The 12549-nt window shown below is 44.0% G+C and overlaps 1 protein-coding gene across 3 annotated transcripts in view; it reads right to left on the bottom strand.

The window, feature by feature from the left end:
* Nucleotides 1–12318, bottom strand: part of Iws1 (interacts with SUPT6H, CTD assembly factor 1) — a 44966-nt gene extending 32648 nt beyond the window's left edge. Inside the window, exons 1-2 of one of the 3 annotated variants that reach the window (XM_021234643.2) lie at nucleotides 12114–12318; nucleotides 9964–10079 (exon numbers count right to left, since the gene is read on the bottom strand). In XM_021234643.2, coding sequence (XP_021090302.1) covers nucleotides 9964–10079; nucleotides 12114–12147 — 150 coding nt within the window. In that variant the 5' untranslated portion in view covers nucleotides 12148–12318. The remainder of the gene's footprint in view (nucleotides 1–9963; nucleotides 10080–12113) is intronic. The other 2 variants (XM_021234644.2, XM_005065304.3) reach the window with 2 other exon arrangements.
* Nucleotides 12319–12549: the final 231 nt, after the last annotated feature.

Here is a 12549-nt window from a genome sequence, read left to right as displayed (position 1 = left end):
TTCAGCCACCCAAGGCTACACCAGACTGAATCAGCCTAAAAGAGACAAAGTTGAATCAAGCCTTTAATCCCAGCACTTGGGATTGCACACCTTTGACTCTAGTACTAAGAAGGTAGAGACAGGAACTGAGAGCTTTTCTGCCCGAGGATTAGTGCAGACAGGACCGCCATTTAGGCTGGGGAGAGGTGCGATCGACTGGTCTGGCTGCTTTGCTTCTCTGATCTTCAGCTTGAAGCTTGAACCCCAGTATCTGTCCCTAGGTCTTTTATTCTTGTTACAAGATATCACATGCTACCAAATAAAAAACTCAGTACCAAAAGCAGGATTTCTTTTTGAGTTATTGGGTAGCAGAGTCCTAGAGACATGCCCCCCATTATAACAGGTTATTGTCAGCACTACTGGATACCCTCCAGAACTGTGGCTCAAGTATGTGGATCTTCAGCAGTAGGGTCTCACCATCGTGTTCTGGTATTCAAATGGTTGCTTCATCACTACTGGCTAACGCTTTCACAGTAATGAGGATATTCTGCCTACTCCCAGAGAAAAGCAAGCATCCATCTCTTCAGCTGTGAACCCTGCTACCTACAATAATGACCTGCCCGGCAAGACACGCCCATCAGTGCAGTAGCGGCAGATACTACTTTTCTAAAATTAAGGCCTGCTCCATGAGACAGAACACACACCCAACACTGTCAAGACCAGGAGCCTGTGGCTAGGCAGACCTGTTATACACCAAGGTTAGGAAAACATACTATTATTACTCTGATAAAAGAACATAGCAATAAAATGATCCTAATGACCTATTGCACATCATTTAACTCTTCTAGTAATAGATGAAAATTAAGACAGAGACTCACACAGGTCAATGAGTAGAGAATAAAAGATTCTGGAGTGCTGAGCCCTAAATTGAACATCTGTATCATATCTCTCCCCTCAAGGCTCAGGGATCTAAACCCAAGTGGGGATAGAAAGGGCCAGAGGAGCCGGGCGTTGGTGACACATGCCTTTAATCCCAGCACTCGGGAGGCAGAGGCAGGTGGATCTCTGTGACTGGTCTACAAAGTGAGTTCCAGGATAGCCTCCAAAGCCACAGAGAAACCCTGTCTCGAAAAACAAAACAAAACAAAACAAAACAAAACAAAACAAAAAAAAAAAAAAGAAGAAGAAAGGGCCAGAGGTGGTGGATGACTTTAAGGAAACTTTTCTAAACAACAGGGCAGAGGCACATGGACTCACAACAATTGTGACAGCATGCATAAGACCTACACAAAGTTCGAGCCAGGCAAAAATCCTAGCATGGAGGAGGTGGTGTAGATATAAGCCCCACTGAGGAACTGGGAGCTAATGACATCTGATAGCTCCTAGATGACATCTGATCTGTCAACTGCACCCTAGAGCAAGTCCCATATCCAGGAGTAGTTGGCTAATACAAACTGGACTCAATGAATTTGAGAGACAGAGAACATAAAACTGGGTAGATAAAAAGTGGGGGAAGAATCCCTAAGGAATTGTGGGAAGGACATTGTAGTAGGCATGTATCTTTAACAAGGTAACAGAAGCTAGTTTTTAGGAAGAGTAAGACCAATCTAATTAAACTAATACAATGTAACTTGAAATACCTACCCACCTTCCTTTCTTCCAAATAACTCCTTCAAAATAAAGTCCAAACCAGGCATGGTGGAATATACTTGAAATCCCAGAACAAAGGGGGCAAAGGATAGCTACACATTCAAGGCTAGTCAGGAATATACAATGAGTAACCGGTCAGTCAGGGCTACATAGCAAGACTTCATGCCACCACATTCAAACTAAAATTCAGATTTTGTTTTACCTTCTGGCATCATGGGTGCCTTCGTCAGAGCTCCCAAAGATGATGAAGTTTAAGGTGCCCTACAAGGCAGAGTTTCCCTGTGTAGCCCTGGCTATCCTGGAACTCAGGATGGCCTCAAACTCAGAGATACAACTACTCTGCCTCCTGGGTGTTAAGGCTAAAAGTGTGCCAACATGGCAAAGCATGGCACCATCAAAATTTCTTTCTTGATTTTTCAAGACAGGGTTCCTCTGTATAACAGTCCTGACTGTCCTGGAACTTACTTGTTAGATCAGGCTGGCTTTGAGCTCACCAACTTTCTCTCCCTCCAGAATGCTGGGATTAAATGCATTCACCACTACCATCCAGCCAAAATTTCTTAAAAAACATCTCTCACCCCCAATAAGGTCTCAAGTATCCTAGTTTGGCCTCAAATTTACTATGACCTTGAACTTCTGATCCTTCCTGATTCTGCCTCCTGAAAGCTGGGATTACAATCATACACAACTACATCTAGTTTAAAAGCACTAGGATTGTGCTCAGGGGCTTATGACATTCTAGGCAAGCACTCTTATCAACTGAGCTTGCCCCATCCTGAATGTCATCTTTTTAACAAGCAAAACATTTCCACTTAGAACTGCCAAAAAACTGAGCACTCTGAGAATCTTAGGAAGCATTAGAGATACCTGATCAAGCTTTCTCTGTAATCATTCACACTGCAGTTATAAATAATTCTGGTTATCTATCATAACCATCTTGTTCATTTCAGCAGTAAAATAGCAGTCATACTCTTAGAAACTAGGGTCATAGCACATAACAGAAATAATTGTCCGGTTTAGTTTTGAGTCTTAGCCTTTAACCGCTGAGCTGTCTTTCAACCTTAATTGACATTCTTAAAATGAAAACATCTGTAAAGCAATGATTTGCAATATAAGGGGAAGGTAGGGAAAAGACAAGGGGAGTCTTTATTAAACATCCCAATTCTGCGCCGGGCGGTGGTGGCGCACGCCTTTAATCCCAGCACTCAGGAGGCAGAGGCAGGCGGATCTCTGTGAGTTCGAGGCCAGGCCAGCCTGGTTTACAGAGCAAGTTCCAGGACAGCCTCCAAAATAATACAGAGAAACCCTGTCTTGAGAAACAAACAAACAAACAAATCCCTATTCCACCAATCCAATGTAAACTCCCAGAGAGAATAGCAATGTTTTAAAAATTCAATTTTTACCAGCTAGTTGGTGGTGGCACACATCTTTAATCTCGGCACTTGAGAGGCAGAAGCAAGAAGATCTCTGTGAGTTCGAGGTCATCCTGGTCAACAGAGTAAGTTCCAGGACATCCAGGGCTACACGGAGAAACCCCTTCTCACAAAACAAAACAAACAAACAAAAAAGTTGGCAGTCAAAGCTTGGCAAAAATACTCCTCCCAAGTAGCCTTTTCCATCTTTCTCTCTACAAAGAAAGATTCTGTGCAATGTAATGTGAAAGTTAAGAATACAGACTTTAGAGTCACACAACAACCGAGGAAATCCTGCCATTGTACATTGTGTGATCTAGGGAAATATTCTCAGTGCCTCAAAGGCTGTCTACAATGTGAAAGTCAAAAACAGAAATTATACTTTAAGCAGCTGCTCTGAACATTAAATGCATGAAAAGCTACTAATAACAAAACCTTACTGTTATAATTAATTATAAAATCTTTCAAGACACATCCTGATAGTAGAGCTAGTCATTCCTTTTTCATATCTCCCCACAGCATCTTCTATTTCTACATCACCAAAAACACACTACCTATTTTCCAATTTAAATATTTTATTTTATATGCATGAGTGTTTTGCCCGTGTGCGCGCGCATGCATTTCCGCACAAGTATGCCTGCCACCTGCAGAGCCAAAAGAGGGCATCAGATCCCCCTGGAACTGAAGTTATAGGCTGTTGTGAGCCATCACGTGGATCCTGGGACTAGAACCTGTGTCCCCCTATAAGAGCAACAAGTCCTCTAAATCACTGAGCCATTTCTCTAGATACCCATTTTTACAATGTTTTATAGAATTCATGGAACAGTACTTGCATAAAATTGCACACAAAGGGGGTCAGTGGTTAAGAGCATTTACTGCTCTTCCAGTGGATGTGGTTTCAGTTCCTAGCACCCACATTGTGGCTCACAATTCCAATTTCAGGAGATCTGATGCTCTCTTCTGGCCTCTAAAGACACTACATATATGTGGTGCAAAACACTCATACACATAAAATTAAAAAATACATGGTTTAAGCTGGGTGATAGCACAAACCTTATTCTCAGCACCTGGGAAGAGACAGATGGGCCTCAATGGTTTGAGAACAAACAGCCCAATCTACAGAGTAAGTTCCAAGCTAGCAATACAGTGAGACTCTGTCTCAAAAGCAAAGTTCACTCAAACTTCCTAGGGAGCACACAATTTGAAAATAGTCTGTTTTTTTCAGAAAGCCATTAAGACTGAATGTACAAGACACAAGAGTTTCAAACAGTCATAACTACCACAGGTCATCATTCACAACTCAGAATGGACCATTGAAGGCACAATGACCTTTAGCCAGGATTCTTCAGGCTTCTTCCTCTCAATCAGGTAAAAAGTAAACCTCAGGGTGGAGATGGAAACTCAGGCTATTTTCACAGAAACCTGTGCCACTCCATGGTGTGGTCAAACCAATCTGGTCACCATTGACTAGTTGATAACTGCTGCTACTAATATGCACCTCTCAACTCGAAAACTTAAAGGAAAAGGAAGGTTTTAAGCCCACAGTGAAGGGGGAGAGACACATGAGCATGACACTCCAGACAGTATTTCCTGTCATATGTTTGCAGAGATCATTATTAATACGGAAAGGTCCTGAAAGGCAGAAAAAGGAGTAGAAACCAAGCCAAACAAAGGATTATATAGGCATTAAACATTGCTGAGTTCCTCACACTGAAAGCAGTGGGAATCAAATTTAAAACCTCTGGAAAAGATCCCCAGGGCAAAAAGAAAAATGAAACAAGAAGCCAGAGTCTGCAATACCTGAGCCAAGACCACTTTCCTTTCGCTCTCAAGGATGATTAACACAGATCCTATTCAAGACCATCACAAACTCAAGTCCTCCTACTCCACACCCAATGGGGCAGCTTTCTTTCTAGAGGAAGCAAAATATCCTGCCCTAAGATGAATTTGTGGAGGCCAAATCTTGGGTGAATGCATTCCAAATCAGGGGCGCCCTCTTCTGTCCTGTCTTTAATCAAAGGCACAACATTTAGAAAATACCGGGGCTCTTGTCACTCCTCCCCAAGCTTGTAAGAATGTGACAGTGAGGTCTACCTCATCCCTGCCTCCTGCTGAGAGTTCAACTTCTGTAGCTGCTAAGTCAGTCAGGGAAAAGCTTATGATTTTCCCACTAGTTCCAGAGCCGTGGAGATAATACGGGCTTAAACTAAAACGCCCCTGATCACACCGCAAAGAAATGGACTTCTTCTATAACCAGATTTGAGGAAATTGTGGCAGAAGGCACTTGGGAAGAGATTCCAGACACAGGCTACACCATAGGCCAGTTAGTCTGCTGGACAGTACAGGGTCTATAGCTAGGAAGAGGGGCTAGAGCTGGCTGAGCAGGCAAGAGAACTACCAAAGGACCTGGGTTTGACTCCTCAGAGCTCCCAGGGATCCAATGCACTCTTCTGGCTCTGCAGGTACCAGGAAGGCATCTGGTGCACCGGCACACATGCAGGCAAAACACACAGAAGTAATAAAAAGGCATCTAGGAGTAGTCACTCTGGAATCACACTGCTCTTCTTTAGAAACTATTCATTTTAAAATTCCAAACATCCAGAATTTTGTGAGATTATTTTATAAAACAATATATATAACAACACATGACTCAAAACAGTATAATCCAAGGGCAGCAAGGAAGTTCAATACCCTGCTGTGTGTGGTGAAAGACAAAAGAAGCTTTGACCATCTAAATGTCAACAGTCGGAGAATCACCAAATAACCACTCAACAAACCAGAGTGCACACTGAAAACATGTAAAGAAAATAAGAGTACCATGTGGATGTATACCATGTAGCCAGGTTCCTGTTATTTCCTGAACACAGCATTCGAACTGTACTAGGTACAGTAAGTAGTTTAGCAATGACTGAAAGTATAGAGAACAAAGTGCCTATTAAACAAAAACTGCACCTTAAAATTTTTTTTCTTGAGACAAGGCATTGACTAGTAGCCCAGGTTAGCCTCAAACTTTGCAGCAATCCTTCTACTTGTTTCCAAATGCTAGAATTTCAGGCACGAGCCATCATGCCTGGCTTGCCATTTTGCATGTTACTTTTTGGTGCTGAAACTCCAACCTAAGGTTTCATGCATGCCAAAAACACACACCCATACCTTGTGCCACTTATAATAAGCACTGTGGGCATCTCTGATTTAGGTTTCAGATGGCAGGGATGAAGGAAAAGACTCCTGGAATCAATTTCCATATACTGCCATATCCATATTACTAAATTATTAAAATTATACTCAGTGAAAAAAAAAATTTTGTTTTCAAGACAGAGTTTCTCTGTGTAAGTGTCCCAGCTATCCTGGAACTTGCTGTGTAGTCCAGGCTGGCCTTGAACTCACGGAGATCTGCCTGCCTCTGCCTCCTAAGTGCTGGGATTAAAGGTGGACGCCACCACCACTAGGCATAAGTGAGATTCTTTTTTTTTTTTTGGTTTTTAAGAGACAGGGTTTCTCTGTATTGTTTTGGAGGCTATCGGTCCAGCCTGGCCTCGAACTCACAGAGATCCGCCTGCCTCTGCCTCCCGAGTGCTGGGATTAAAGGCGTGCGCCACCACTGCCCAGCCATAAGTGAGATTCTTAATGACATGGAGAAATAAATACTTAATATGCTATCTTAAGCAAAGATAAAATAATATACAGACAAAAATATATAATATCTTAAGTAGCTTAAAAAGATTATATGTATGGGAAGGGGGATTAAGATGTAGGAGAAAAATCCTCTACAGGTCAATTCTGAGACAGTGTGTTTTCTTCTTTAGAATGATTAGTTTCCACATGTACATGTACTCACTTAGGAAATGTAGTAGCACAGGCAAGCAGTTGTGACTGTTTACCACTAAGTGTGAGGCTAAGATAGCACCCTTAACAGTTTCTAAGCTGACAGTTAATACTGTTCCAAGGTAGAAACTTAAAATGCCACATGATGGATGCTTCAGCAGCTAAGAGCACTGGCTGTTCTTTCAGAGGACCTGGGTTCAATTCCCAGCACCCACATGGTGGGTCACATCTGTCTGTAACTCTAGTCCTAGGGAAGTCATCTTCGGGCCTCTGCAGGCACCAGCATACACTCAGTACAGTCACACATGCAGGCAACACACACACACACATGATAGGGAAAAAATTACATAATACTGCAAACACTTACACTGTCAATAATTCTTGCCAGGAATGGTGGCTCACACTTTTAATCCTAGCACCTAGGAGGCAGAGGTAGGTGGATCTCTGTGAGTCTGAAGCTAGCCTGGTCTACAAGGCAAGTTCCATGATAACCAGGGATGTTACAGAGAAAGCCTGTCTTGGAAAACAAAACAAAACAAAATTTGTTTTAAAATATTGCTTTTAGGGACTGGAGAGATGGCTTAGTGGTTAAGAGCATGAGTTGCTCCTCCAGATGTCATAGGTTCAATCCCCAGCATCCACTTGGCCGCTCAAAACTGTAACTCTAGTTCCAGGGAACCTGATGACTCCTGGCCACTGAAGATACCAGGCATGCATGTCGTGTACAGACACATGGAGGAAAAACACCCATACACATAAAATAAAACGAAGAAACCTTACTTTTTTTTATTTGTGTGTGTGTGTGTACCTGTCATGGTCAGAAATGAGTCCCAGATTCCTTGAAGCGAGAGGAACATGTGACACAGGCACTGCCTAGTCAACTTGGATCCTTTGGAAGAGCAATGATCTTCTCAGTCCCCACACTATTAATAACTCTTACCTATCATTAAATAAAAATAGAATTTAGGGCTGGAGAGATGGTTCAGAGGTTAAGAGCACTGCCTGCTCTTCCAGAGGTCCCGAGTTCAATTCCCAGCAACCACATGGTGGCTCACAGCCATCTGTAATGAGATCTGGTGTCCTCTTCTGGCCTGCAGACATGCAGGCAGAATACTATATACATAATAAACAAATAAATCTTAAAAAAAGAATACTGCTTGCTCTTCCAGAGGTCATGAGTTCAATTCCCAGCCATCACATGATGGCTCACAATCATCTGTAATGAGATTTGGTGCACTCTTCTGGTGTGCAGACACACATGCAGGCAGAACACTTACATAAGTAAATAAATCTTAAAAAAATTAACTTACTTAATAGCCTCTAAAACACTGAGTGACATCAAAATACCTAAACAACAAGCCATTCCAGAACCACTACATTGCTCTCTGACCTTACATGCCCCTTACAGATTACAACCCCAAACTTGCTCTGTGGTGCTCCTTGAGGACTTTAAACACACTATTACTAGGTCGTTGGCAGGAACGTCTTCCCCTAGAGACACACGCCTACTCGGCTACTTTCTTGGCCTCCTTCCCCAACCCTTCCCTTTAAATATATCCCCTTTACTGAGGCCTACATGGAGTTACCCAACATGGGAGACCACCTTCCACCGCTCTAATTATGTTCTAACAAATGTAAGTTTACTGTGTCTCTTTCTACTGGAAAGTAAACTCAGTCATGGGATTTTGATTTTCAGTCTGTACATGTCCAAAGCACCTTAAAAAAAGCATGACACACAGCAAGTGCTCAATAAATTAAGTTCAACGTATATGTGAATGCTGCGAAGACTGACAGAGCCAATACAATTTTTAAGACATATCAACTACTTAAAATAAGGCAACTCTCTATGCCCATATAATAAAAATGTCAGTCATAAAATTCCTAGAAAACCCATCCACTTTTATCATTCTTATTTGTTTCAATGTACCTCTACCCAAGACTTATGCTGATTTATTGGAAAATTACAATTTTATGTTTTTAATACTACAAGACACTATATGACCAGGAACGTCTATTATGCAGCTTCAAAAATATTTAGGACAAATGTTGAAATGTATACAAAATTCACCACTATTTGGTTACTAAACTAAAACAGGTTTTAAAACTACATTTGCATATTTGGTTGTACATGTCTGCAATCTCGGATACATGGGAGGTTGCTAAAGTACAAGAATCAAAAGTTCAAGACCAGCTTGGGTTACATAGAGTTCAAAGCTCTGGCCTGCACAATTTATGAGATTCTGCCTTAAAAAGAAAAACAGGGCTGGTGTGAGATGGCTCCCTGGGTAAAGGCATCCATTTGCCACTAAAGCTGATAAACCGAATTCAATCCTCAGACCCCACTTGGTGGAGGAGAGAACTAATTCCTGCAAGTTGCCTCCAGGCCCCACGTCTAAATAAATACAATGAAAAATAAAAGGTAGCTCTGTGGTAGACTGTTTACTTTCCTAGCAGACTGCCAAGCCCTGGGTTTAATCCCAAGCAACACAGTAACAAAACAAACACAGCAAAACAGTACATTTGAGTTATAATCCTAGACCTTGCCACAGATTGTTGTGGAATATTAGTTTAATGATGCAAAGATGTGTTGCATTCTTTTATGCTGCATTTGTTTAACTCTGTGAAGCTGTGTCATTCAGCCTGCCTAAAACATCTGATTGGTCTAAGAAAGAGCTAAATGGCCAATAGGTAGGCAGAGAGGGATAGGAAAGGCTGCCATGCAGAGAGAATAAACAAAGGAAAAAAAGAGAAAAAAAAAAAAAAAGAATGAGAAAAAGGGGCCACGTGTTGGTGGCACACACCTTTAATCCCAGCACTCGGGAGGCAGAGGCAGGCGGATCTCTGTGAGTTCGAGACCAGCCTGGTCTACAGAGCGAGTTCCAGGACAGCTTCCAAAGCCCCAGAGAAACCCTGTCTCAAAAAAACAGAACTTTTTCCCTGTGATCATCCATGACCAGACCAACCCTACTGGTTTTAAAACAATCTTCTATCTTTTACTTTCAGGGATGAAAGCCTAAAGCCTGTGACAAGCTCTAAAACTCGTAATAAAATAGACTCCATAGGAATGTGAGGAAAAGCCTCCCCAAAGACACTGTACCTCTGAATGCCGCTCTACACTTCCAGTGTCGGATCCGGAGTGCTGCTCATTGACATCATCCTCACCGTCTGACCCCGAATCCCGCTCATCCTGTACTGGAGTAGCACCGCCATCATCTGCTTAAACGAAACAAGACCCCTTTAGGGTGTAAGATGGATGGTATCTGTAATAATGTCTATGATTGCAGTTAAAATGAAATCTACAGTTGAGATGAGCACGCCTAATATAAGAGACAAAGGTTCCTACTATCGAAGAACCGTTAATAAAGCAAATGCTCTGAAAAACAATAGAAAATTCATATAAATACCAACAATGTGGCACATATAGCAGTGAAAATATTTCATACATATGAAGCCTAGGAAAACCACTAAATGTCAAGTCAAAATCATCTAAATAATAGTTTCAATTTTTTACTGTGTATCTTTCCAGGGCACCATCCTTTCATGCACTATATAACTTGGTACTTTGTATATTGTGGACTTTTGGATTCATGTACTCTAGAGCCCAGACTACTGTCTGTTAGATGGTATACAGGAAGTGCTTGTTCATGAATGGAGAGCACAAGGAACTTCAGCCCAGAAATAGTGAAAACTCATTCGTAAACTATAATTTTATAGAATAGTAAATATGAACTGATACCTAATCTTAACAAACACCTTAAAAATACAAAATAAAATTATCCTTGAGAGGTATTCAGGATATTGAAAAGCATGATTTGATTAGCAGCTTAAAAAATAAGTAAACAAATAAATAAAAATTAAATGAAACAGTCAACTACAAGAAAACCAAAACATACTAATGAGATATTCTATTCACCTAAAGAATAAAGTTTATAGCTGGGCATGGCACACGCCTTTAATCCCAGCACTCGGGAGGCAGAGGAAGGAGGATCTCTGTGAGTTTGAGGCCAGCCTGGTCTACAGAGCAAGTTCCAGGACAGTCAAGACTACACTCAGAAAACCTGTCTTGAAAAACTTAAAGAATGGTGTTAGGGAACTGTTATCTTTTTGCTACCTCTATTTTTCTTGTAACATAGCCTACAAACCATATTCCATGGAATTTTAACTTAATTTTAAAATGCCAATGAACTGAAAAATCTTTTTGAAAACATGAAAAGATATTTTAATCAAAACAGCAGTGGAGGCTCAGGATAATAGAGTCTGCTATCATCAGTGTTCAGTCATTGGCCACTGAACCCAAAACAGAAAACAGCTTAATCCTTGGCCATTTTTTTTTCACAGTTAAGTTTGATACGTCAAGTCCAAAAGCCGATGCCCACACAGCTGTTTTACCCAGCCAAGCCCTTGCTAGCCTTGTACAGCTCACGTGCCTAGCACAGTGGAGCCCACTTAGAGAGGGCACGGATGTCACTCTAAAACTCGTCCCTAGCTTTAAAATGCAAACTTAAGGCTAAAGATCCTGGGCTTGCCGGGCGGTGGTGGCGCACGCCTTTAATCCCAGCACTGGGGAGGCAGAGGCAGGCGGATCTCTGTGAGTTCGAGGCCAGCCTGGACTACAAGAGCTAGTTCCAGGACAGCCTCCAAAGCGACAGAGAAACCCTGTCTCGAAAAACCAAAAAAAAAAAAGATCCTGGGCTTGCTTCCTGGGAAGCCTGTATTACCATAGAAACTAAACTGTCCTAACCAGCGGGGTCTAGTTAGAATCCCCGTTCCCAGACATTAAACTGTCCTAACCGGCAGAGTCTAACAAGGGTCCCCGTCTCCAGACATTAAACTCGTCCTAACCAGCGGGGTCTAGTTAGGATCCCCGTTCCCAGACATTAAACTGTCCTAACTGGCAGAATCTAGTTAGGATCCCCGTCCCCAGACATTAAACTGTCCTAACCAGCAGAGTCTAGCAAGGGTCCCCGCCCCCAGAAACTAAACTCGCCCTAGCCGGCGGGAAGGCTCCCCGCCCCCCGCACCCAACAGTCTCCGTGGAAAGCGTCTCCACGGCTGGCGGTCCCCGTCGGAGCGCTCAGACTGCTTGCCGAGCGGACGGAGGCGCCGCCTTGAGCAGAAGCCCGCGTGAGGCCCGCGGGGCCGGGGCCCTCACGAGTTCCCCTCTCGGAGGTTCCCGCCACGCCGGGGGCCCCCGGGAACGCAGAGGGGGACGTCCCGCCGCGGGGCCGGGGCGCGAGGCCGACCCACCTGACGGGTCGCCGCCGTAGTACTCCGCGTCCATGGCTGGCTGGCTGGCTGGCTGGCGGGCGGGCGGGCGAGCGAGCGGGCGGGCTCCCGGCGGGGAGTGTCCGCGGCACGCGCCGCCCCCGTCCCCCGGCACGTCCTTTCCCGGCGGCGGCGCTCCTGCCTCTCGTCCGAGAGTCCCGGGAGGTCGGCGGCGACCGGCAACTGGCGCCCCCCCTCCCCGCCCCCGCCGCTACCCCACACGGGGCCGCCCCTCCCAGGCCCGCCAAGCGCCGGCCCGCGCGCCGCTCCCCACCAGCACCTCCGGGCCCAAAATGGCGCCTGCCCACTGCGACCCTCAGAGGGACGCAGTGCGCCGGCGCCGGCACCCTCCCGTCGGCCAATCAGCAGGTGCGCCGCTAAAATGACGCCACCGCAGCGCCGTCCGGAAGGAGACTGC

This window comes from Mesocricetus auratus, unplaced genomic scaffold (assembly GCF_017639785.1).
Source record: "Mesocricetus auratus isolate SY011 unplaced genomic scaffold, BCM_Maur_2.0 Super-Scaffold_100015, whole genome shotgun sequence".
Taxonomy (NCBI): domain Eukaryota; kingdom Metazoa; phylum Chordata; class Mammalia; order Rodentia; family Cricetidae; genus Mesocricetus; species Mesocricetus auratus.
The sequence above is the reverse complement of the archived record's forward strand: the minus strand, read 5'-3'. Positions and strand labels throughout refer to the sequence as shown.